This window comes from Chrysemys picta, chromosome 2 (assembly GCF_011386835.1).
Source record: "Chrysemys picta bellii isolate R12L10 chromosome 2, ASM1138683v2, whole genome shotgun sequence".
NCBI lineage: Eukaryota > Metazoa > Chordata > Testudines > Emydidae > Chrysemys > Chrysemys picta.
Genome location: NC_088792.1, coordinates 252422892 through 252449556, shown reverse-complemented (window position 1 = coordinate 252449556; position 26665 = coordinate 252422892). Strand labels below are relative to the sequence as shown.

The following is a 26665-nucleotide window of genomic DNA, read 5'->3' as shown; positions in this document are numbered from 1 at the left end:
ACTCAAGTAATGATTGCTGCATTCCCATTCAAATTACTTCACCTTAGAAGAAGGCTTAATGGCTTAAAAAAAAAAAAAAGTACCTTGAGGCAAAGTGTACTCCATGACATAAAAGCTCCTAGTAGCTTTGATATTTAAATATTAGTTACAGAAAAAGAAAAACAATTGTAGTGGCTGGAACCATTTCAGTTTCTTACAGAAGCAGCTGGGCATATAAAAACTAAAAGAAACAAGTAAGCGGTTTACTTTGGAGAGACTAGTAGCTGGAAATGATAACAAAATAATGAAAAAAGGTACTAAAGAGTCAGTCCCAGTTAGAATATACTCAAAATACATGCCAAATACAGATGCCATACATAAAGATGTAATTAATAATTAGCATTTGCTTATAACCCCAACTTTAAGATGACTCCTGTCCTGTGTAAGCAACTTGGTCACTAACTGAATGTCACCAAGGAATATGCTGTCAGTTGTCATTTAGCAGTCATTAGTTCACAGAATGTTGACTTAGTAATTTTCTGTGTATCACAAAGATTTATGTGCATTTGATTCTATGGTTCAGAAAAAAAGATTAAGAAAAGTGAGGAACAGACTGGTGTATTATCCTTCTGATTACATAGTAACTTTTTCCTCAAGTCATATCACTCAAATATTTGTGAATGCTACCATGCGACATGGAATAACCCAGCTATCTTATTTTAATTATTACCTAATATACCTGTCTTCATGACTTATTAATACTAGTAGTCTGCATTATATGTCCGTCTACTTTTAAAACCTTGTTCATGAGGTTCTTTGAAAAGCAAGATCTGGAACCATTTTCAAAACACAAAGGCCTCTAGTGCTATGTATGTAAAAAGATGGAAATGGAGACTGATGTAATTTTGGAAAATTAAGTAATCAGGAATAAACATTATTTTAGCATAAGCCAATATCAGGAAGGATGTTTAATTAGACACTTAATACATGCTCTGTCCTAATCTTAATAAACTGACCTAAAGGTGTATTGGCAGAATAATTACCAGACAACTCCCTTCACCCACCAAGATATAAGCAAATGCTAAGTGTACTTTGGCAATTCTATTTAAGAATGAAGGGGTTTATAAAAGCAGATAGCTAAGTAGCAGAGAGACATTCTGAGAAAAGAGGTGTTGCTACTACAAGAGAAAAGAAGTGTCGGCAGGAACATGATGACCAGAGTTCAAAGATATTTTGACCAAAGTAATCCTTCTGTAATTCAAAGTTTAGAGCCAATCTAAAATATGTTGTTGTATTTATTCAAATGATGCATGAACCTTTAATCCTTTTGACATCTGTGCTTTTTCTCTACTATCTAATATGTTGATAAATACTGTTTTTCGCTTAGACTGACCTGTACTGGGGTATTGGACTATTAATTTTGTAGCCATTACTGGCAGCTGCTTCAAAAACAAATGAAACTGATATTGGGGAGGCAGAGTAAGTTGTTTGTGCTAGGTAAGTGGCATAGAGAAGGCTGCATTTGCCCTCCAAATCAGTGCCACAGAAGGGCAAATGAGAGTCGTCGTGGGCATAAAGAAAGCCAAATAACATAAGGGCATAATATGGATATTCCATTTGAATTGAACTCTTAATTGTGGTGGTAAAATTTCTAGAGAGAGAATGAACCCATAAAATACACTAAACGAGAGTTGGACAATATAACTTGACAAGAGTAGAAATACCATTATCCTCTTTTTTGGAATGGTTTCTGCTCTGGTCTTTTTAATGAGAATTAGAAAATGTTCTTAAAATATTAGATGTTATTGGGTAAAATAGTCATATGTCGGTAGGTTGATCAGCACTACTGCAGAGTTCAGAAATCTTTTTGAACACAAAATGTTCTCATCACAACATTAAATAAAACAATGGATCAAATAAACCAAAGAGCTGAAAAGTCAGAGACTAGAAATTTTAAAAACAGTTTATAACATGTTTTTGCTTCCTGAACACTTTCTGTGTCTTTCCCCTCCTTTTCCTTACCCACTTCCTGGGTATTTCTGCCCTCCTGTTGCTCAGGCTACTTGGACTGTCTTCCTTCCTCTAATGCTTTCCTAAGGGCTTTTCTCCCCCTCTCCTCAGAGCTTTCCTTCCTTCCCTTCTCCTTTGATCAAGGATATTTATTCAAAAATAAACATAAAAGCAGCAATGAGATTGTCGCCGTTATCGCAGCATTACACTTCTATCTATCTCGGGGAAGGTTTTTGCTTCTGTCTTGTTGGCCAAAGCCACTGATATCTTAAGGAACAAAAGAAGACCACAACAAACTGGCTTCACTTCCGGCTGTTCAACAATGGAGCTAATTTTCAGAGCGTGCCAGGTTATCGAAAATTCACAAGAATTCAAGTGCTCCGTTCACATTACATTTGTGGATATCAAGGCCACGTCTGACTGTTGACAGGGAGTCATTTTGTCTGATCTTGAAACTTGCTGGCCTCCCCAACAAGCTCTTTAGAATGTTATTTCTTTTATATGATGACTCCTCAAGCAACTTTCTTGTAAATGGGAAAATAACTGCCTTCTTTCGAATCAGATTAGGCATTAACAAGTATGTGTTGCCACCCCGAACTCCTCAATGTTGTCAGAGACAATAATAAACGCATTTTAGGCATTCATTTTGATTATAAGAACCTTACCGATGTCAATTTTACTGACAACATAGAGCTAATTGTTGAATCAGTGGACGAGCTGGTTGTGGCTTTTAAAGCCCTGGAAAGCTCAACTGCAGAAGTTAGCCTGAAAATTAATTGGGGTAAAAGCACAATTCTTCTTGTTGTCAATTTTGAACATGCTGCAGGCTCTGCCATCTTAGTGGGTGACCACCCAATCAAGCTGGTCAGTTATTTCACCCACCTCAGTTCTTTTGGTGAGAAAGATCTTGAAGCTCACATGGCAAAAATATCATCAATAATAGGGTGCCTCATCAAGAAAGTGTTAAATAGATAAATAGAGAGATGAAGCTAAGGATACATAATGCTTCAGTGCTCAATATCTGACCTCTGGAATTGAAATATGGCCCCTTACTATCAAGACTGAAAAGAAATTGAACACCATTCAGATGAAATATCTCTGAGTAATCAAAAACATCAAATGGTACAAATTCAAGTCAAATGAAGACATCAGTTTCCTAACTGAACAGGTCCCACCCTCTCAAATGGTCACCCGCTTTAAGGTGGTCAGGTCATCTGCTCTGAACGCCTACCAACTTCCCTACAAGAATCATCTTTGGCATTGACCCAATGACAGCAGGATGGAAAAGATCACATGGAAGACACAAAACAAGATGGTTTGATGGCATCAATGGACACCTGCCCCTCACAAACATCCTATCCTGTAACATGTCAGATTTGGCTCAAGACAGAAAATCAGGGAGGCACATAATGCGTTCAGTGGCCTCTATGCAGTCCAAGAGATCATGTGAGAACTACTCCTATTTACTGCCCCTTTGTCTTCTCTGGACTTCCTATCTTTACCACTTTTCTGCTCAGAGGTTTCTTACAACCTCCCTCCCCTCATTTTCCCTCCACCGCCTCGTCTGTCTCAATTTGCTAAGGGTTTTCAGCCAGTAATGAGGGAGATGGGTGAGATTTAGATAAATAAAGCAGTCACATGACAAGGTGTAGAGACCAAGGAAAGGGATGAGAAACATGGCTAAGGAAAGGGTATTGCCGAAGCAGCTTTGCCCAGCCAGCATGTTCCAGATTGCAAGTAGGTACAATTCAATGCTTGTAACCTAGAGATTGTTAGTCTTACAAACTAGATTTCTGCATAGCTTGTAGATGCGGTCAAATTTATTCTGTTTCAGTTTATTTAAATAATTTCTCTATTTTCTAGCTTAAATAACTAAACTTGCTTTTGAAAGATAATTTGACTTATGAGCCATTAGTTGGGATACTTATTGTGAGTCAATCCCAATGGGTAGTAAATGAATTTTTGACCTCTAGTGAGCTGCAGAAGGGAAGGAATGACTTGGTCAGTGGCATGGGAAAAGTTGTAAATTCCAAGGTGTTGCTGATAAAATAAAAGTTGTGGTCCCACAGAAACAGGTGAAAAGTGTAAAGACCAAGAGGAGAGCTGGGTTCTAGGGACCTGAAGTAAAAGTAATATTTCTCATTGAAAAACAAAAGCTGAGGGAAGGTAAAATGCAAGGAGTGAATCAAATGCTGCAGCAACAGTCGAATTTCTAACTTAAGAACATAAGAACTACCATACTGATACAGATGAATGGTCCATCTAGCCCAGTATTCTGTCTTCTGATAGAGACCAGTGCCAGGTGCTTCAGAGGGAATGAACAGAACAGATAATCATCAAGTGATCCATCCCCTGTCGCCCATTCCCAGTTTCTGGCAAACAGAGACTAGGGACACTTCAGAGAATGGTTTTGCATCCCTGCCCATCCTGGCTAATAGCCATTGATGGACATATCCTCCATGAACTTATCTAGTTCTTTTTTGAACCCTGTTATAGACTTGGCCTTCACAACATCCTCTGGCAAAGAATTCCACAGGTTGGCTGTGCGTTATGTGAAGAAATACTTCCTTTTGTTTCTTTCAAACCTGCTGCTTATTAATTTCATTTGGTGACCCCCTAGTTCTTGTGTTATGAGAAGGAGTAAATGACACTTCCTTATTTACTTTTTCCACATTAGTCATGATTTTATAGACCTCTATCATATCCCCCCCTTAGTTGTCTCTTTTCCAAGCTGAAAAGTCCCAATCTTATTCATCTCTCCTCATATGGAAGCTGTTCCAGACCCCTAATCATTTTTGTTGCTCTTTTCTGTATATTTTTCAATTCCAATATATCTTTTTTAAGATGGGGGCGACCAGATCTGCATGCAGTATTCAAGATGTGGGAGTACCATGGATTTATATAGAGGAAATATGATATTTTCTGTTTTATCTATCCCTTTCCTATTGATTCCTAACATTCTGTCAAGATTTTTGACTGCCACTGCACATTGAGTAGATATTTTAAAGGAACTATCTACAATGATTTCAAGATCTCTTTCCTGAGTGGTATCACCTAATTTAGAACCCGTCATTTTGTATGTATAGTTGGGATTATTTTTTCCAATGTGCATTACATTGGAAATGCAGATTGACTGTTTTTTAATTTCTTTATGGATCCCACAACACAGCAACAGTTTCTTGCTAGCATCACTGGTGGTGCAAATTACTCTGATAGAGGTGAGGAGAATGGGACCATGGACCCATCCCCTTCAAGCTGGCCATTGGAGTATAGGCTGAACTTTCCTTAGTGTTGGCTCAGCGGGCACACTCCTCCTGTGCACCAGAGAGCTCCAGGAGGCATTGTTTGGCTCCACACAGCTTGTAAGGTAGGCTTGTGCCTAATAGGCTCAATCTAACCCCACATTTCTAGATTAGAAGAATGTTAAGAACAAGAAACATGAACAAAATTGTGATGAGCCATATGTTTCTTGGGTAATAAAAATCCTTATCTGTCCAAGATATTATCTGGAAAGTAAATTAAATATAATCCAGTTAAATCATTAATTTGGAATGTGGAATCCCAAGTGGAATTGACAATACATTTCACACTACTTAAATAGTATAAAAATAAAATAAAGCTTTATTTTGCCTGCTGTTGTTCTGTAAATGGCCTGGGGAGGATTAAGTTAAGTACCAAAGGTTGTTCAGAGAATCTGTAACATCCCTAAGCAATTAAACACGAAAATTTCCAGATAGTGACTGATGTTTGAAGTCACAGTTTCTAGATGTTTGAACCCACAGAGTACTCTATATCCTCTTAGACTTTATGGGACATAACCTAGTACCTGAAAGAATAGCAACTTGGAAATAAGTAATGATGAATTATCTTGTTGGAGAAGAAGCATAAGTTACATTTTGGCTTCATTTTTTTTCTTTGGGGAAAGAGGAGGAGGTTTTTAATAGAAGCCTTTCCAAATACCTTTTTAAAAAAGTCATTTATAAAGTTACAGCTGAAGGTCTGTTTTGTGAACACACTATCTAAAGAAGAAAGAAGAAAAGAAACTTTATATTTATTCCAGTATTAAACTGAAAGTGTTACTAAAATTTGTGTAGATAGGTACAATACTTTATATGGTATATTCACTGAAACATCATGCAAACCATGTGAATACCAAACCAAAATTATATAGTAATAGTCATTTAAATTATATATAGCTCATTTAGGAATATTAAACTACAGTATTTTAATGAAAAATATACACATTACCAATAATCAAAGGCCTGACTGTTCTCTCCTTGAAGTCAATGGCAAAATATGCATTGATTTCAGTGATCATGTGATCAAGTCCTTAAATGCAGACTGCATCAATTCAACCTTATGGTCAATATTATAAATGCATAACAGAAAAGAAATTCAAAGTTGTAGTTCTTATTTATCAACATTTGAAAGTATTCTAGAACTACATAAACTGCTAACCTGCCTAGAAATTCAGGTTCAAGACATTATGTTGCCATACAGATCAAAAGAATATGAGATCAATTCCGACCTATCCATGCCCAGTGCTAAACACAGGTTCATATCACGGTTCTTGATTGCCTGGTTTACTGTAACCTCCTTGTTTTTCATATGTGTTAAGGGCAGAAGGGAACATTATGACCATTTAGTCTGACCAGTTGCATAACATAGATCATAGAACTTCAACCCCATGATTCCTGCATCAGTCCCATAACTTCTGGTTGAACTAGACCATGTAATCTTTTAGAACGACATTGAATGTTGATTTAAAGACATCAAAATGAGGGCCAACCTGTCACTTCCCAAGGTAAGCTGCTCCAACGTTAATCATGCTCACTGTTAAAAATATGTGCCTTGTTTCCAGTTTAGAATTTACCTAGCTTCAAGTTTTAGCCACTGGATCTTGGTATGCTTTTGTTTGCTACCTTGTAGAACCCCTACTACCAGAAATCTCCCCATGTAAGTACTGTGGCAGAGCTCTGACCTTGTCCCAGTGGGTCCTGCTCTTCTAGGCGGTTTATGCTAGCCTCAGTGGCTTACTGCAACCCTCCATGTAGCCCTTCTCTCTCTAGGGCCAGGGTTACAGTCTACTGAGCCCTTTTCAACATAAGCTAGCAAGGAGGTTGGTGAGAGAACTCCCAGTCTCTGTTGTCTCTAGGGCTTATTTATTTCAGAACAGTTTAGCCTCCTGTCCTGACAGAGGCCTGTCTTCCCTTCCCAGGAGATGTTTCTGTAGTGGCAGGTTAGGGGGAACCCAGGCCTGCCCTCTACTCCGGGTTCCGGCCCAGGGACCCTAATGGTAGCAGCTGTGGCAGCCAACCTTTCACTGCCAGAGTTGCTACATTTCCCTGGGCCACTTCCCCACAGCCCTCCTGTTTCTCCCTTCTTCACCCTTACCTTAGGGCTCCCTTACCGATGGTTTGAGGGTGTCTTCATTAACCAGCCCTTCAGCCACACTTCCTCTCCTCTGGCTCTCCCCAGCCTGACTGGAGTGAGCCCTTTTATAGTATCAAAAGGGCCTTAACTAGAATCAGGTGTTCACATTACCTTCATGGACTCACCTGACTCTTTGCAAGTTAATTGGAGTCAGGTGTTCTCATTAGTCTAGAGCAGCCCCTGCACTGGTCAGTCAGGGAATAGAAAACTGCTAATCCAGTGGCCAGTATATCTGCCTTCGACTACTTTGTTGTACCCAACTGGCCAGGGTCTATCACAGTACTTACAGATTATTTAGCCATCCTGATTCTCAGCTCATCCTTTCTTCATCATGTTGCAGCTAAAAACAAAACAAAACAAAAAAAAACCCTTCCTTTCCTACAGCTCTGACCAGGTCACCCCTCTTAGAATACCTCTCACTTGCTCCCCATCTCTTCCACATCAAACTCTTCATTCTCACTTTCAGGGTGCTGCAAAATTACACCTACACCTCAGGCTATTTCTGTCTACTCCTAGTCTCATACCCTGTTCTCTGCACCCTCTTTTTGCCTTGTTGCTCCTCCTTGTCTTCTTCCATCATTCAAACCTTCATACCCTTTTTCATGCTGCTCCTTATGCCTGGAAAAACCTTCCTCTTTCAGCACACCAAGTAGCCCCCTTCTCTACTTCAAAGCCTTTCTCAAAACCCACTTTCTTTAGCTAGCTTTACACCCTGCCCTCTTCTCTTGTGCTACCTATTCCTTACTCTATGCCCTACCTTATTCTCAAATTTAAATAACAATACATCAGTAATTACAGCTTCAGACGCAACACAATATTAATCAACATTTTCATTTTTATAGAACTTGCCTCATCCTTCTCTGCCCCGTCCTATGTCTGGTGTCATCATTTCCTTTGTTTGTCTAACTTAGTCTGAATGTGCAAACATTTATGCATACGAGCATTCCTAATGAACTGAATGGGACTGCCCACATGCGTAACTACTTATGTAAACTAGTGCTTGTAGGATCAGGGCTTTAGATGGTAAACTCTTTAAGATAGAGACTGTTTTTCTCCCCTCTCCTCCCCCCCCAAAAAACAAATACCATATAAACTTATTGATCTCTCTCAAATAACAATCACCATTAATAATATGGGCAGGGGAGGCATGTGTCAGTCCCAGGACTGTTAAAACTTAACATTATAGCATTACAGACAGCTATCAAGAGGGACTGAGTGTGCTGTGTTTGGGATCGGCTCCATTTTGAAATGAGGAAGGAAAAGAAAAATAGAGATATACTTAGCTAAACTGAACTATGGCTTATGAAAGGTGAAGAACATATGGGGCATGTTCTGATCTCTGTCACACTAACAAAACACTGAACTAATTCTACTGAATTCAATGGAGTTTTATTAGATTTGAACCAGTGTAACTAACATTAAAATCCAATCCGTTGTCTTTAGCAGCAGATTCATAATATGGAAAGTTAGTGAGAGGAGAGTTAAGTATTAAAAATAAATGGTTAAAGCTAAGTGGATAATAAGGAACTGGTACTAGGGATAGGCAACCTGGCCCAAACTTCAAATTATGCCAGAAATTTGGAAAAAATCCCTTTCTTCACATTAATTTATCATGGCCCCCACTGAAGTTTGCTTTTAAATTCTGGCTGCACTCAAACAGTCAGTGTCCTCTTGCCTTGTGCACTGCTGAGAAAGAATATGTAATAGACAGTTTTGGGTTATTACTTGCAAACAAATAATTTTCAGGGAAGCAATTCAGGGAATCTAATGTAACCACATGGGTTTTACACTTGTGAAAGCAGTGAGTTCCTTGGTCAGTCTACTGTCTTGCAAGACAGAATTCCTTAACTATGAGCCAGCTGCTGAGAAGAACCTATCACCCGTGCTTATGATAAATACCATATGCTCCAGTATTCCTAAGGAACACGGCTGTCTTGGAGACAAATGGGGCTTCTGAGATAACTGGGGCCTATCCCAGTAATGGGCTTGAAGATCAAGATAAGGACCTTGAAGCGGATCCAGTGTAGCATGTAGAGCCACTGCAGAAATGTAGCGGCCCATCCCTTTTACTGACCCCTAACAGACCTCTTACTTTCACTAAAATCCACATCAGATCTAACAAGGTTTGGCAATCTTTGCTAGGATTTCTGACAGCTTCATAATACACAGCTTTTCTAAATGGAAATCATGCCTCATAGAAAATCAGGGTTGGAAGGGACCTCAGGAGGTCATCTAGTCCAACCCCCTGCTCAAAGCTGCAGGACCAATCCCCAGACAGATTTTTGCCCCAGATCCCTAAATGGCCCCTTCAAGGATTGAACTCACAACCTTGGGTTTAGGAGGCCAATGCTCAAACCACTGCGCTATCCCTGCCCCCTATCAAGTTACTAAATTCTCTGAGGGGGTCAACAAGCACGTGGACAAGCGTGGTACAGTCGATACAGTGTACTTGGACTATCAGAAAGACTTTGACTAGGTCCATCACCAAAAGCTCTTAAGCAAACTAAGCAGTCATGTGATAGGAGGGAAGGTCCTCTCATGGATCAGTAACTGGACAGGAAATAAAGGGTAGGAATAAATGGTCAGTTTTCACAATATTGAGACATAAATATCAGGGTCTGCCAAAGATCTGTGCTAGAACCTGTGCTGTTCAACATATTCATTCATAAACAATCTAGAAAAAGAGGTGAACAGTAAGGTGGCAAAAATTATAGTGATACAAAAATTACTCAAGACAATTAAGTCCAAAGCTGACTGCGAAGAGTTACAAAGGGATCTCACTAAAGTGGGTGACTATAATGGGGTTCTCAGTTGGCCAAGGGGCCTAATGATTAGCATCCGCTCGGTCATAGGGGAGCCTGGGCCCACCCACTCCACAAGGCTCTGATTCAGGGCCTTAGGAAGGTTAGCAGTGTTCAGCCTCCAGGAGGGGCCCTCTGAGTTACCTTTAAAGGGTGACCAGGTGTCCGGTTTTCGACTGGAACACCTGGCGGCTCTGGTCAGCACTGCCGACTGGACCATTAAAAGTCCAGATAGCGGCGCTGCACCGCTAAGGCAGGCTGGTCTCTACCTGTCCTGGCTGGCACCGTGCTGCGCCCTGGAAGAGGCAAGCAGGTCCGGCTCCTAGGTGGGGAGTGGGGGAGGGGCCACGGAGATCCACACGCTGCCCCGACCCTGAGCACTGGCCCCGCACTCCCATTGGCTGGCGGGGTGGTGGTGCCTGAGGGCGAGACCAGTGCGCGGAGCCTCCTGCCCCCACCCCTTCCCCCCGCCTAGGAGCTGGACCTGCTGGTTGTTTGCTGTTCTCGGGGCGCGCGCAGAGCGTTGCCAGCATAGGCGCGGCAAGTAGGGGTGCAGGGGGTACTTCCCGTGCCTATGCCCTGCTCCCAGCCCTCTGTCCCCCAACCCCTCTCCTCACCTGGAGGTGGGGTTCTGGTCCCGGCCGCTGGCCCCAGGCTCTGCACTGGCCCCACCCCCGCTCCCAGGCCTCCCACTCCCAGGGCCCACCGGCCCTGCACCCAGGCCTCTGCTCCTTGGACCATGGCTGCTGGCCCATGCCTGGGGCCCTGCACCTGGCCCCACACATGGGATCCTGGCTGCTGTCCCCTGCCCAGGGCTCCACTCCTGGTCCCATACTCTCCCCTAGCTGTGGCCTCGGTCCCCTTACCCCTGTCGGTGTTCCCCCCTCCTGGAGACACAGCCCTGCTCCCAGCCTCGGGGGGTGGGGGACAGACAGGGATAAGGGGGCTGGCTTTCAGCACCCCCACTACTAAAAATTTTCCAACGCCACTGGGTGCCAGGACAGGCAGGCAGCCTGCCTTAGCCCCCCTGCTGCACCGCTGACTGGGAGCCGCCCGAGGTAAGTCCGAGCCCCGACCTTGAGCCCCAACCCTCTGCCCCAGCCCTGAGCCCCCCCCAAACCCAGAGACCCCTCCTGAACCCCAAACCTCTCATCCCTGGCCCCACCCCAGAGCCAGCACCCCCAGCCCAGAACCCTCACCCTCTCCCTCACTCCAACCCCCTGCCTCAACCCACAGACCCCTCCCGCACTCCAAATCCCTCAGCCCCACCCCCAGCCTGAAGCCCCCTCCTGCATCCCAAAGCCCTCATTCCCCAGTTCCACCCCAGAGTCCGCACCCTCAGCAGGAGCCCTCACCCCCTCCCACATCCCAACTCTCTGCTCCAGCCCGGAGCCCCCTCCCACACCCTGAACCCCTAATTTATGGCCCTACCCCAGAGCCTGCACCCCCAGTAAGAGCTCTCATCCCCTCCCGCACCCCAACCCCCTGCTCCACCTAGTGAAAGTGAGTGACGGTGGGGGAGAGCGAGCCACAGAGGGAGGGAGAATGTAGTGAGCAGGGGGCGGGGCTTTGGGGAAGGGGCGGGGCTAAGGTGTTCGGTTATGTGCAACTAGAAAGTTGGCAACCCTAGCTACCTTCCCTGGTCGCTTCCTTCTCTCAGCTTCTGGTCCCAGATAAGGAGAAAGGAAAAAGGAAACCAAACTGCCACCCCAGCTGAACTCCACACACGGTCCTGTTCCTTCAGGGAGGCTTCTCCAGCCCCTTTTGGCAAGAGCCTTCAGGGTACATCTGCACTCCTCCCCAGCCACCCCCTTCTGCACTGGGTGGCTTTCTTTTCCACCCTGTCTCAAGCTGGAGCATTTCCTGCCAGGTTGGAGGGGTGGAGCTAGCTGGGCCCGGTATAGTCCTTTAACCCCTTCCATTCCAGTGTGGGGTTTGTATAGAATGACAAAATGGCAGATGAAATTCAGTGTTGATAAGTGCAAAGTAATGCACATGAGAAAAAGCAATCGCAACTATACATGCAAAATGATGGGGTTTAAATTAGCTGATACCACTCAAGGAAGAAATTTTGGAGTACTTGTGGATAGTTCCCTGAAAACATACACTCAACATGCAGTGGCAGTCATAAAATCTAACAGAATGTTAGAAACCATTAGGAAAGGGATACAAAATAGGACAGAAAATATCACAATGCCACTATATAAATTCACGGTATGCCCACACCTTGAATATGGTGTGCAGTTCTGGTCGTCCCATCTCGAAAAAAGATATATTAGAATTGGAAAAAGTACAGAGAAGGGCAACAACATTTAGGTATATGGAAAAGCTTCCATATGAGGAGAAATTAAAAAGACTGGGACTGTTCAGCTTACCAAAGATGACGACTAGGAAGGACATGATAGAGTCTATAAAAGCATGACTGGTGTGGAGAAAGTGAATAAGGAAGTGTTATTTACCCTGTCACATAACACAAGAACCAGGGTCACCCAATGAAATTAATAGCCAGCAGGTTTAAAACAAACAAAAGGAAGTACTTCTTCACTCAAGACACAGTCATCCTGTGGAACTTGTTACCATGGGATGTCATGAAGGTCAAAAGTATAACTGGATTCAAAAAGGAGTTAGCTAAGTTCATGGAGGATAGGTCCATCAATAGCTATTATGGTCAGAGACACAACCCCGTGCTCCAAGTTCCATAAACCGCCAACTGCCAGAAGCTGGGAATGAATGAGAGGGGATGGACCACTCGAAATTGCACTGTTCTGTTCATTCTCTGTGAAGCATTTGGCACTGGCCACTACCAGAAGACAGAATACTGGGCTAGACTGGTCTGACCCCATATGGCCGTTTTTATGAGTTCTGGACTTCCCCAAAGTCAGAGAGGGACAATACATTTGGGGATGCCTTGGACCCAAGAAAGGTCAAGAACTCATGAAATTTGAAGAAAATGACTGGCTGGAGCCCAGCAGAAACAGTGTCAGACATAAGACTTTCCAATGAAATATTAACCAAGTTAGAAAGGCTTGTAGGAATCAGAGAGTAAATGGAAGGCCAGAGGAAGAGAAGGGTTAGGTTGACTGAAATGTAGAGGGGTTGGACTAGGAGAAGAAATGGAGAGGAGGAAGGATTTCTCAGAATGTTCAGATACATTAAGATAAGCCTGCTTACTTATCAAGACCAAACCTTTTGAGGGTAATCATCAATAACTGATAATCTGAAATGCCATACCAATGCATTTTTATATTAAAATGTTAAATAACTTTTAACTATAATCCACTGTAGCATCCTTAATCCAGTAAAATTCATTCAGAACTAAAATAAAACACTTGCAATGTTTTATCTAAATGCCTCTATATTAAACATGTTGTATACACTTATTTCGTTTATTTTTGTTCAATATTTTGACTAGCCAATTACAATACTTCTTCCTACTTTTAATTAGCAAAAGAAAAATGGAGAATTTTATTGGTATGAATGTAAAAGAAATACAATCCTTTTAAAACTATTTATTTTCATTTAACTGAACTGCCTTGCCATATTAAAAAAACATTTTTACAGAGGTTAAATAAAGTATTTCATGGCAACCGCTGCTGCTTAGTGCCTGTGTAACAAGAAACATGAGCCAGCCAAAGTTGTGCAAGTTGGTTTTCTTTCCCAGTAAGAGAATGTGGTATCTAAGACCTTGTCCTAACTCATTTTATCCCCAAGTGTAAGTCAAGTAAGTCAAGTATGAACTAATGCCTGGAGGGAAGTCCCTGACTCCAAAAGTATGGATTATTTCACATTTATCTTACAATCTGCTCTCAGAGTTCTTAAAATTCACTAACTTGGCAAGTCAGGAATTATCATGAGAAATGAAATAATTTCATAACTATGAAGTCATCTAGCATTCCATGAATCTGACACTCACAGGGCTTGTCCAGGCTTGGGCATTATTCTGACCTTTAAATAATAGGTTGTTCAATATCCAGTTCAGCCTGGAACAATTAGAAAAGTGCCACAACATTACAGGTACAACATGAAGCCTTAATCAAGTTGCTGTTTTCATTACAAACAGACTTGAGTTAATATCCCAATTTAAAAAATAAAACATTTTACACATGACGATATCTGCAATATTCTTAATAAACATGGTTTGCGTGACCTAAAATGTCTAAATATTATGTTGTTGACAGTTAATTAAGATGAACCATCTTTCTAATGCAAATGGCATTTACAATGATTCCTGTCTAAAATTAATCACATTAACTAAATTTACATTTGGATGCAAAGTTTCTGAATATTTTTTGAAGAAAATTAGCTTATAATTGAATACTGTATGGAAAACCTGTGCTTCCATGCATCATCAGTGAAGCTGCCTCAGTTCCCAGTTTCAATCCCTAAACTTGCTGTCATGGGAAGGGCAATGAAAATGTTAACAGAACAATAACATTCCAGAGACTATTGCAGCGGGTTGGGATAGCTTCAACATAACAATCTAGTGTCAGCCCAGGAAGTGCTGAAAGGCTCTAAAATTTGGTGCCACCCTTGTATTGTTGCCCTTTTCATTCTGGTGTGCACTAGCTCAAAGAACTAGGGATTGCTGTCCTGTTCTTACATTAGGCCTGCTCTCCTCAGTGAGATCCCTAGCTCTGTCTTGCCCTGCCCTGCTCTTCCTTCTCCCTCCTCTTCAAGGCCTGCCTTTTCTTTCCATTCCCTTTCCTTCTGCCAGCTCTGCACTGTGTCTTCCTCACATGTAGCTGGTGCACAATGCAGTGCCTCACCCAAGGTGGCTGGCAGAACTACAGAAGATAAATGTTAAGCCTTGCCTGGCTTTCTCTCCAAAATGTTGCCTCTCAAACTGCAGATTTTGGGTGTCTATTGGTTAATAATTTAATGTACATTAATTAAATCCTGACGTAATCTAATTTCTTAGGATCCAGTTCTGCCATCTGCACTCAGGTTGAGTAGTATCTTACTCCACAAGTAGACTAACTGAAAACTATGGGATTACCCACAAAACTAGCTACTACTCAGTGTGAGGGTAGAAGAATTTGACCCTTCGATTGTAAACTCTTTGGGAAAAGGGACCATGCTAACCTATGTATTTGTACATATCCTAGTGTAACACAGCCCTGATCTTGATTATTACTGTGTAGACCTTCAGAATTTTGAAGGTGTTGGCTTTATGGTCAGCCACATTCTGTAGTAGAAAGTTCCCCACTCTGTGCCTATTCCTGCTCTCAATGAAGTCAATGGCAAAACTCCCATTGTCTTCACCGATAAAGGGTTGGGGCTTTAATGTTACCATTACTTACCAAACATCATTCTGTGAACCCAAAAAGGATTTGCGTATGGGCACCAGCTAGGAAAACAATTTTTCACAATGTCCCCCCTTTCTCTTGGTATTTACCATCCACCCCTCAACATAAATAAACCAAACCAAACCTCTGGCCTCTGCTATAGGAGTTGAAAGAAGGAAATTGTATAGCAGCTAATAGGAGGATGAGAGACAAAGTAGGTCCTCTTGTACATAGTCCTGTATTGCAAGTTGTCGAAGGTAACAAAGGTGCTGCTCTGCTCGTTATATAAAATTGTTTATAAAAATAAGCACAAGTTAAAGACAGAAAGACTAGTACAAACTGGATTGTTCAGGTTAAAAGAACTGCAATAAGGGGTCTTCAAGGTTCCTGATAATGTCATAGATTGGCATGCCAATGATCTGAAAGATTCTAGAAATGGGAGTAAATGTTCATAATTGAAATAATCAAAATGTGTTTTGTCTTGTTGATTTTAATGGCCAATTAGAAAAACTAAACAGAATTTGTAGTGCAGGGTTCGCATGGCCACTTAGTGCATGGCAGGCTAGAGCACTAGATTTATATCCCGGCTTGCTGCACATTAACAGACCAGGTAGAAAAGCCCTAACATTATCTTATCTTATCCCTTGCTGGGCCCAAGATATCCCTTTATTAGCACAACAGGCCCCCTCCCCCACTTTAATGTATGCCTACACAATCTCCAACATCTTTGAAGCTTAATTCAGCCTTGAAATAAGTGGTCGCATTCTGCTGACTGGAGAGACATCTGCAACAACTTACTCTAGGGCTGAGTTTGGTCCACCCAAGTTACCATGTCAATGTAAGGTATGCTTGTTTTGCACACCCACTGACTGCCACTTCAGCACAAGTTACAGTCAGTTTGCCACTTACATCTGTTTCCTAATCAACCTAAACCTTATCACCTCTGAATTTGATTTATAGATCTCAGTCACATCCATTATAATTGACTCCCTAAACATTACCCTATCTTACACATCAAGATTGGAATTGTCAAGGTGCCCAAGGGAATTAGGCACCCAGTTTCCACTGAATTTCTCTTTGGTTTCTTTAAAAATCCGAGCCAAGATGTTTGGCTCCAGAAGTACAGATTGACAAACAGGGTGGAAATAGGCTTTTAATGGTATATGGCTTCCTCTGTAAGAGTTGTGTGAATACCACATGAAGAACAGATCCCAAAAAACTATGCACTGAGAAAATCAATTTTAAGAACCTGGCAAATTAATTTTTTTGCTTTGGTTCAGAAGCTTGAATTTTTATGAACGTGATTTTTCTTTGGGAAGGGTGTGTGCATGTCCAGTTCCAAATCTGAATCACGTATAAACACTTCTGGATTTCCTCATCCCTTTATTTATCTCTTATGTCTGATGTGGCTTCAGCATGTGGCTCCTGATGGAATTGGAAAGCTAAAGATAGCTGAGCACATGAATAAAAACATAGAATCTGTGAATAAAAACTCCAGCCAACTTTAACAATTGCTGCATTTGTAATGCTGTTTCTGACATACCTGTGGGGACTTGTGAGAGCGCCAGCTGTACTGGTGACTGTGGAGACTAGCCAGCAAAACATTTTCGTCAGTATCCACCTGGCCAAACCGCAATGTCTCCTGTGTGTCATTACAGATCACAAAATGGCTAAAGACCAACTCCTCTGCCTCCGGGCATTGGTTCTGAAAAAAAAAAAAAGAATATGAAAGCCAACAAGCATCAGCTTAATTGCAAGATGTTTGGCAGCTGTCTGCCCAGTGGCGATTGTTACAACACAGAAATGCTGTAAGATCTGTTGTCATTAGCTTTGGTTATAAAGTATTCTATATTGCCAGCATAAGCACAAACAAGTGCTGGGGTCTAAAATGTGTATCCCAAGAATGTATTTTGATTTTTGCTCTTCTACTGTAAATCATAAACATTCAAAGCTAGAAGGAAAATGAAATCTCCCAACTTTTAAAAATGACTAGTGCAAAATTAACATATGTAGGAAATAATGTGTTCTATGGTGCAGACAATGCACTAGAGGCTGAATATAAAGCAATGCTATTGTTCCTCCAAGCTTGATAAAAGATCTGCAAGGCTAACAGGGCACATGTCCTGCTCCCCAGCTTCTTCTTTTACTTTGAAATGCTGCTATGGAACATTCTGGAGCAAATCTTTCCTCCCAGAAGGCTCTCTCTTGTGATGCTGCAACACTTCAAAGTAGCAGGACCGCTAGGGCTGCAACTTGGGGACTAGTTCCACAAATCTACAGGCTTTTTTGAAAATACGTCATGCAATTTAATGGCTCAACATGCAAAATATTAAACTGTCTAATGCATTTTCATAACATCATTTTAATTTGGTAGAAATACTCCCTGCTCAATGTAGCAGTCCCTCCTCCACTCTTTGTATCTGGCTCCTTTTCAGTTCTGAGGTATCACAGCAGAGCAAAGAGCATTCTGGGCATCTTTCCACCACTTATTCTATTTGCATGATGGGACTCAATGACAGTCAATATAAATTATCAACCCACAGGGCTTTACTCACGCCTGCAGGCACAAACTGCAATCCTCTGCACCAGGAGAAGCATTCACTGCCAAGGGAGAATTGGAAGTAATACTACTGCCCTCCCCCAGGGAGGGTTTTGTCAGGATGGAGCTAATGAAAAGTATACTCAAGGCTCACATAGCAACTCTGCCAATGAAAACTGCCTGGGGATGTGATGAGTACCATAGCCTTCCCACCCGGGCCACCCCCTCCTATATCCTCACCCACTTTCTGGGTTGCTCTCACAATTATGCCAAATTGCTCCCTTGTAGAGGTTGCAAGTAGCTGGTGCCACTGTCTTTTTTCAGGCAAAATTTCTACAACTGGGATCTTTGAGCCTGAGACTGATCAGGGCGCATTGTTTAGCTCAGCTGAAACAAGTGTCACTTAACTAAGTAATCCTTTCACCCCTTAAATGGCAGGTTTCTGTAACATAGTGCTCTCAAACATTTTCACAGAGAAATCATCTCACAGATTCCTCTCCCACACCCTCATCACCATTGTGCCAACTCTCTCCTTTTCCACTTGCTATCACATAACATCCTTGTGGCAAATGGAGCAATTGCTTACATGAGGAAGTAATACTAGAATACTATTTATGCAATTGTATGTATATAGCATATATAAATTATCACATTATTTACTTTTGGTTTTCATTTATTTTCCACCCATCTTTCCCTGCACATGCTTCTCTATCACTTGTTCTCTTTTCTCTCTCTGTTGCTTGGTTGCCTTCTCCCCTCAACTTATTGTCCAGTTGCTCCATTCCCATCTCTCCTTCCTAGGATATTTTTCTCCTGCTGGCAGGCAGCTCTAGGAACACAGGTAGCTTCAGTCTTTGAGAGCTAATTCTATTTCCCCTACTCCCTGTCTTAAGTAGCGGAGTTCCCTAGTAGAAAAAGTGAGGTTGGCTCCTACCACAGCTACTTTCACAAGCTTCCCAAGGTCTCTGACAATGATGTGCCTGGAAACCTGAAAAAAGCATCTGGAAGCAAGAAAGAGAGCCAGGAACATAAGACCAGACAGCTCTCTACAGACCACTAATGGTCCATGAACACAGTTTGGTACCTGCTCTTGTCACAATAGTAAGAAAAACACTGTGGGCCAGATTTTCAGAAAGTTAGGTGTGCAAGATGTGTGCCAAATTTAACTTAAATTATGACAAATTGTGCCTTTGGATGTGAGTGCCTGGCTATTATTGAATTCAGTGTGAACTCTGTGTGCAAATCAAAAGGTAAAATTTAGCCCCTATGGTGACTCCATGCACAATTTAGGTAACTTAGCATGAAAATGACTAATTAAGTGCATTTGTGTACTAAATTATCTGATTTGTGAGAGCAATTAGGTATGTAATTGGACACTTAACTTCTGAAAATCTGGCCCTTTGTCATGAATTTCTCTTCCTTATGCTGCATATCTTCCATGAAAAGTTAGTCAACTAAGCTAACTGTAGACAAAGTCTCCCTTTTTGTAAGGAGTAAAACTCATAACAGAGCATCTGCATTAATTGTATTCAGCAGCTGATCTGGGTATACTAGATGCTGACATATACAGTGCCACTTCAGAGAGCACAGTTTATTTTGGCACTCTCTAGTGATGGATCTATGACTTCTCATTGTCAAACTGCCATACCCATATATCTACCACAAACATATATTTTCTTGTAACAGCTTTATGAAATATTGTTTTTCAAGGACAGTATTTAAAAGCTAAGGAACTCAGTATGTTATTATAGTCAAACCTAGCTCAGACCTTAGTGAATTTAATACAACTTTTTTTCCCCAAGAAACAGCCACTGGATTTGTCTTCTTGGTTCTGCAGCCAGAAAGCCTGAAACAATAGCACCACAAGGAGTTTGAGCTTCTTGGAGTATTAATATGAAGCTCGATTACCATGAAGAGTATCTTCATGCATTTACTGACATGCAAAAATAATTCAATAGGCTAAGCCTAATTTTAATTTTGCGCCAGTGCATATGCACAATTAATGATTGGTGCTTGGGGCAACAAGTTCGCATTTAAGATGCCAGAATAGATGCTTTACAGGCTATGGGATTGCACACCTTGGGTGTGTGACCCTGATCTAACATTGTATGTATGTATCTAAAGGCCACATATGGCTTCCATCAATGTGTTATCTGAGACCCGCCCCGCCAATTTTCAATGTATTCATCCTCACAACACTGCTGTGAGGTAGGGAAGTGCTATTATTCCATTTTATACATAGATTACTGAGGCTCAGTGACTGGCCTGAAGTCACACAGGAAGTCTGTGTGGAGCAGGGAACTGAACCTGTCTCTTCCAAATCCAGGCTAGTGCCCTAACTATCAGATCATCCTTCCTCTCATTACCTCCAAGGGCAGCATGCAGCACTGTTCCATCAGGCTATACTAACAGCACTAACCACATTTAATGTCAAATACTGATAGCAGTTACTAGCATTATATGCTCGAAGTGCTACCAGCATCTATTGTCTTTAGCAGCAGCATTTCTAAGACATAGATACAAGTGGTATTTTAAGCCCTAGGTCATATTGGATTCTATTCACATAACTCAGGTCACAGGGCCCCCCAGTAGAGGAAAGTTTACCTGAAGGGAGTTGCAGTGGCACAAGATACCAGTCACCTGCTGGGGGAGAGGGGCTTAGAGGTGGTCACAGATGCCCCAAAGGAAAACAAAGGGGATGTCAAGAGTGACTTGTGGTTGTGCTAATTCAGCACATCGCTCATGGAGCCTCTGCTGCTGGGTTCCTCCATATCTCACATTACTGATGAAAGGTATCTTTCTCCAGCAGAACACTGCCTGCTTTCCCTTGATGTTAGCACGCTCTGAGGCACAGTGGGTGAACTTAGCCCCAAAGCTGCTGCTAATGTCTAGTACTAGAAATGCCTGGGGTGGGAGGGTTCTGAAAGGGAGAAAAGAGGCAAAAGAAGGAGAGGAAGAAGTGTAGACTGGCAAAGGGGAGGGTAGGAATAATAGTTAAAGGAGAGGATCTAATCCCCAGACACAAAGAAAGAAAACAAACAAAAATTGGGGCACGGTGCAGGAGTCATATCAGCAGAGGACTGACTGGCCACTAAAAGAGCTGCAAACAAAAAACATGCCTAAGACTGGGTTAGGGAAAAATGCTCTCTTGAATCAAAATAACAATCACAGGATTTGACAAAAGATCAACACCCTGAACTGGGTATGGACAAAGGTCAATTCCTGGGGGACAACTCCCTGCCCTCTCTAGTCTGTTCCTAGGTCTTTCTTTTCCTTCAGGGAGGCCTGGAAAGTCTCTCTTGTTCACAGGGTTTTCAAATAATTTGTGAACTCAATTCAGAGAGGAAACCCCCTTCTCTATATAGTGCTGGTCCTCAAGCTTTCCCTGTCTCAGGGCTCTGTGCTCATTTGAATGACCATAGCCAGAAAGATCTTCCAGCTCAAACTTATTTCAAAGCAGTGCTAGGTATGGGAATGAATCATGATAACCCTGTGCATGGGGTTATCTTCTGAGTGTTTTGCAAGCTACTGTACAGTTGTGGAAGAGTTTTGCATATATTACTTAATGTGGCTGGTCTGCTGAAAGGACTTTAGTAATTTCATATATCCTTTCCAACTGTTTTTCTAAGACAGAACAGCAATCTTTGATGATTGTTACAGTCAAAACCTAAGGTATGATATGCCTGCTGCATTTTGACATTATCAACTGAAATTTAAATAGCAGCTATATGAATATACTATTCCTTCTTCCAATCATTGTAGCAGAGATACAAGGAAGCCGCTGTGATCACAGATATCTGACTGACTGGAAGATATCTTGGAAATCAGACTGAGTTTTCTTAATGAACTGGGATCAATCTAATGATTTAAAACAATTTAGAATGGTTTAAATGTTCAAATACAGTAAAAAACATTGCATCATTATTCAAGTGAAACATGCATTTTCTGTTTCAGCATATACTCTATTATTAAATAATAACCCCTTAATGTTCCCTATACATTAATTTTATAATTAAAACCTTATTTACTTTAGCTTTGCATTCAGTTGTGCATTAGATTGTTACAGCTTGTATTTGAACAGGCATTTCATATTATAAAAGATTAGACAGTGAAACACAAAGTCAATAAGGGAAATTGTTTTTTAAAAAAGAGCTAATCCCCTCCGGTTTTCAGCATGTGACCTAGAAGTATAAAGCAAAATATGTACTTGGTGTTTTTTAGGCCTAAGCTACTTTTAAAACTTTCATCATTACTAAATCAATCCACATCTAGGAAACAAAGACACTGACAAAGGCTTCTGTTAAACCTGAACTCTTGACCTAAAGGTGCAAGGCCAAATTGCTTCATGCTTCATCTGTCTGTCCCATCCACATGGAATATAAAATTACTTATGCCATATATTAATCCAGTAAAAAATATGTGGAGAATTATTTTTCCTGCTTATTAAATACATGTTTCTTGTTGGCAGCATTTACTCTGTACTCAATGTGAACACCGTACATCAAACAATACTTACAACTGGGAAATTCATTTTCCCCCCTTGTGGAGGTAAAACCACATACATAACAGCTTGGTAGCAATTTATTTAATAAGCAGTTTTGAACCCACTTCTGTGTCAAATGTCCCCTAATTTCAAAGTAGTGCAAGTTTTTAATCTAGAATACTCAGGGCTAGATACCCACCACATCAGAACATGGTGGCAAGTACCCTTGACATGAGAGGAAACGAGAAAATTACAGCAACAATTACAGAAGTATATCCTCCTGTGGATCATGTTAACATTGCCAAAGCCATGTATAAATCAGAACCAACTATTCATAGAATGTACCTGTCAGCAATATACTATACGACATATGGCTCTACTTAATCAAATATACAAGTCCATTTTTTCAACTCAGAATATTCCTTCAAGGCACTTTGTAGTCAGTCAGCCATTTACACTCTGATGTGGTTTAAAACATTTAAATATTTATGCACCATATTTTATTTAGATGTATAACTGTGTCTGAGAGACTTTTTTATCCTAAGAGGAAACTAATCTTTCTGAAGGCCATGTTTCAGTAGTTGCCACACATCTTAGATGAGGCTCTGGTTCTAAGACAGAAATATTCTGGGCTTAACTGGGCTAACAAGGACTCTCATGTTTTTTCTATGTTTGTTTTTTATTAAATGCATTGTTCAAAATATGACAAAAGACAGAAATTGGAGCTACAAAGATCTTTGTTCACAGTGATATTTGAACCAGCTGTAAAGATTTAAATCACACTAGCTCTTGTTTTATGAATGTCCTTTTGCAACAAGCAAACCATGGAGTGCCCTTAAAAATAATTTTTTTTTATATAAAACAGATGTTTTATCTTTTTTTTACTTTGCTATTGTAGTGCCATTACAGGTAATTAATTCACAAGAAACATATTTGTCTGTAGGCTGATAAAGAAAATTATTTGCGTTCAGGGCTGTATTGAGGTGAGAGCATTATAGACCTTTGAAAGTTCACTGAAGAAGCAATGTTCTTTGCACCAGAATTGGTCTTGCCGATTAATGCTGCATACACAGAATGTAATGTGACACTAGTACTGAACTTCAATAAGAATAAAAGCAGTAGCTGTTGGAAAGAAAATGTCATACTACTAAGAATGAACTAGTCTTGCATATCATACATCATTCACATATTAACTGAATATTTTGTATTTCAAAGACCCACTGGGTTAGAATCTGATCACAGTTATACCAGTATAAATCACTGTCACTCCACTGAAGTTCAAGCAGTTAGTCTGGATTTACTCAAGTGTAACAGAGCAGAATGTGGTCCATTATATCTCCTAATTTTCACAGCTGTGTTTGAATTAATGTTCAATACTAGAAAGACTTCTACTGTAAAAGTCTTTTACATCTTTGACTATTGTTAATAAATTTAATTACCACCAACTTTGATTTTAAGTGAATCCAAATAGCCAGAATGTAATTTCTTTCATGCTACCATATTTGCATACCTGTTGCCAAGCTTGAAATGCTGTATTCAGAGAATGAACTGCATGCTGCCCAAAGTTTACGAATATAGGGTCCACCATCACAGTGCAGTCCAGCAACCTTTCTGTTGCACTGCTAGAAATGGCAATCTGCCCACAGATTTTGAAAGGCTTCACGATATTCTGCATAGTAACATTTCGGCACTCCAAAAGTTTACAGTCAGTCCATGTAGAAAACTTGATCTCCTTGAAGACTGATTCATCACTCCACTGCCGGAGATATGTGTGGGGCTCTTTGAGGGAAACTATCATGTATTCTAGTTCAGATGGAACATTTTTATCAGAAGTAAATGGTTGAAGGAACCTTGTTGGTGCTGTTAAATTAAAGAATAGATAGAATTAAAATAGGATATCAATAATGCAGTCAAGCTTCAAGAACGTCTTTGCTTTCCCAAATTATTTTTTTATTTGGAGGAGCTTTTCATGTGTTCAAAATGTGTAAAATACATAGAATAGCTTAAACGTCTGAAACTTAAAATTATTGGTGATAGTGTAGAGTATTTAATAAACAAAGACAACTATAATTAATATAACCTTATACACTGCAAACACCATGTACGTAAAAATAAAATCCATCCAGATATATTCATAAACTTAAGCAACCAAAGAACCTTATATATGTTACTCTGGGTCCTAGCTCTGTCTTTCACTTTTTGTCTGTCAAATCCAATGTTAGGCATCATTTCTGCATTTTGTGTAGTGTAGGAAGATTCCTGTACCAGCACAGTACACAATGCAGAATTGGGGCCTTACATTGTAAACTTATTTGGAGTAGGGCCCATACTGTTGTCAGTTCTGTTTGTGTAGGGGGAGTATGTATGTAACATGCCATACACATTTATGAGCCCGTATAAATAATGAATACCAGTAACACTGTCATACTTGTTGAACTGCCATTCTGCAGACTAACAGGTTTTATAATGAAATTTCTATACTTGCTCTGATTAGCAGAGTATTCAAAAACCACAAGTATACCCTCCCTTTCATAAGCAACATAATCACTCAAAAACTTAAAACAAACCAAAACATAATCTTGAAACTTCAAGATTGAGAAATATATAACAAAGGTTTCATGTGCTGCACTGGAACCAAAATGCTCAGCCTTTTGCACACTCAAGCCCTATTATCTTTAAAAAATGTTCAAAAATGTAATGGATTCAGTAAGTTTTGTACTCTATTTGTACAGCACCTAGCAAAATAAATCCCAATACTGACTGGGACTTTTAGGTGCAATAAAGATAACAGCATCAGCATAAACTCAATTGTTGCTGAAACATGAAACAGCTGTGTTTGATTTTAATCTGATTGTTGCTTTTTCCATTATGTATAATTCCACAGCGCCAGCAACTGGAATTGGAGTATAATAGCTCGAAAGTTTAAGCACTGTACAGCGCTAGCTGGTGTACAATTAATTTACTAGATTTTACTAGCATTAATGTTAGTAAAATTTGATAATGGATATATTTTAATTTTGCAGAAAAACCCAGAACTACTAATGAAAAAAGCAGTTCCTTTAAAAGGTATCTTAGGTATTTGTTCATATTCCAAGCAAAGCATTGTTGGCATTTGAAATCAAACAATCTAAAGATCTCTTGGAATGTATATGACTTTAATGCAATGATAGAGAGCACTGAACAAAAACAGATTCATCTTTCTAAAAATGATCATAATTGGAATAATGATTATATCTGCAGTTCCTTTACCAAGGAATCCTTACTAAAGAGGTTGCAAAATTGTCAAATATTTCAACAATAATGTAAATATGTTGGAAAATTTAAAAGTTGAATTGGTTCTATAAGTTGGCTCAAGAGTGAACTGGCACCTGCTATTACTAGTCAGGGCTAAGAAAACTGAACTGCTTCTACATACAATCACTCAATCCCAAGGGACAAAGTGAAGCTGATCAGTCAGTCACACTGCTTTTGGAATGTACTCTATCAATCGACACAGAACAGAAGTTGTGAGTTTGCACTGAAGTGATTACCAATGGCCTTTCCTAGTAGTGATTTTTCATAGTTTGCTGCCTGAAGAAGAAACTGGGAATATAGAAGGCAAAATGATAGTAAATCGTAATTAAATGTTTTTGTTATTATGAGTTAAAAGGTACGAACCTGTGCCCAGCTGATCAAGATGATGGCAGAGATGGAGTTCCAAATGAGCAAAATGGACTGAAACGCCAAGTGAAGGCACAAACCAAGGAGTAAAACAGGAGTCAACCCTGGTACAGGCTGCTAACGCTGTAGGAGTCACAAGCTGATCACATGCACTTTGTGAGCCAGATTCACTTTCAGAGCTGTGGAAAATATATAATGAAGCAGTAGCTCAGCAAGTCCAGGTCTTTATCACTTTATAACAGGATTTGAGCATTTGCTATGCTGTTTTTCTGACATAGCCAAAATAACCATTTTATTTTATGTTTAACTGTTAATACTGGCACAAAGGAGGGACAAGCAAGAGCTCTGTGTAAGCTCGAAAGCTTGTCTCTCTCACCAACAGAAGTTGGTTCAACAAAAGGTATTACCTCACTCCCCTTGTCTCTCTAGTATCCTGGGACTGACATGGCTAAAACAACACTGCATACAATATTGG

The 26665-nt window shown here is 40.6% G+C and overlaps 1 protein-coding gene across 13 annotated transcripts in view; it reads right to left on the bottom strand.

The window, feature by feature from the left end:
• Positions 1-26665, bottom strand: part of VPS13B (vacuolar protein sorting 13 homolog B) — a 943390-nt gene that overhangs the window by 62582 nt on the left and 854143 nt on the right. For all 13 annotated transcript variants that reach the window (XR_010598024.1, XM_065582180.1, XM_065582178.1 and 10 more), the window contains 3 exons: positions 26188-26369; positions 24041-24390; positions 17052-17213 (listed from right to left, as the gene is read on the bottom strand). Coding sequence is in view for 12 of the 13 variants with exons in the window: in XM_065582180.1 (XP_065438252.1) it covers positions 17052-17213; positions 24041-24390; positions 26188-26369 (694 nt within the window). In the remaining variant the exon portion in view is untranslated. The remainder of the gene's footprint in view (positions 1-17051; positions 17214-24040; positions 24391-26187; positions 26370-26665) is intronic.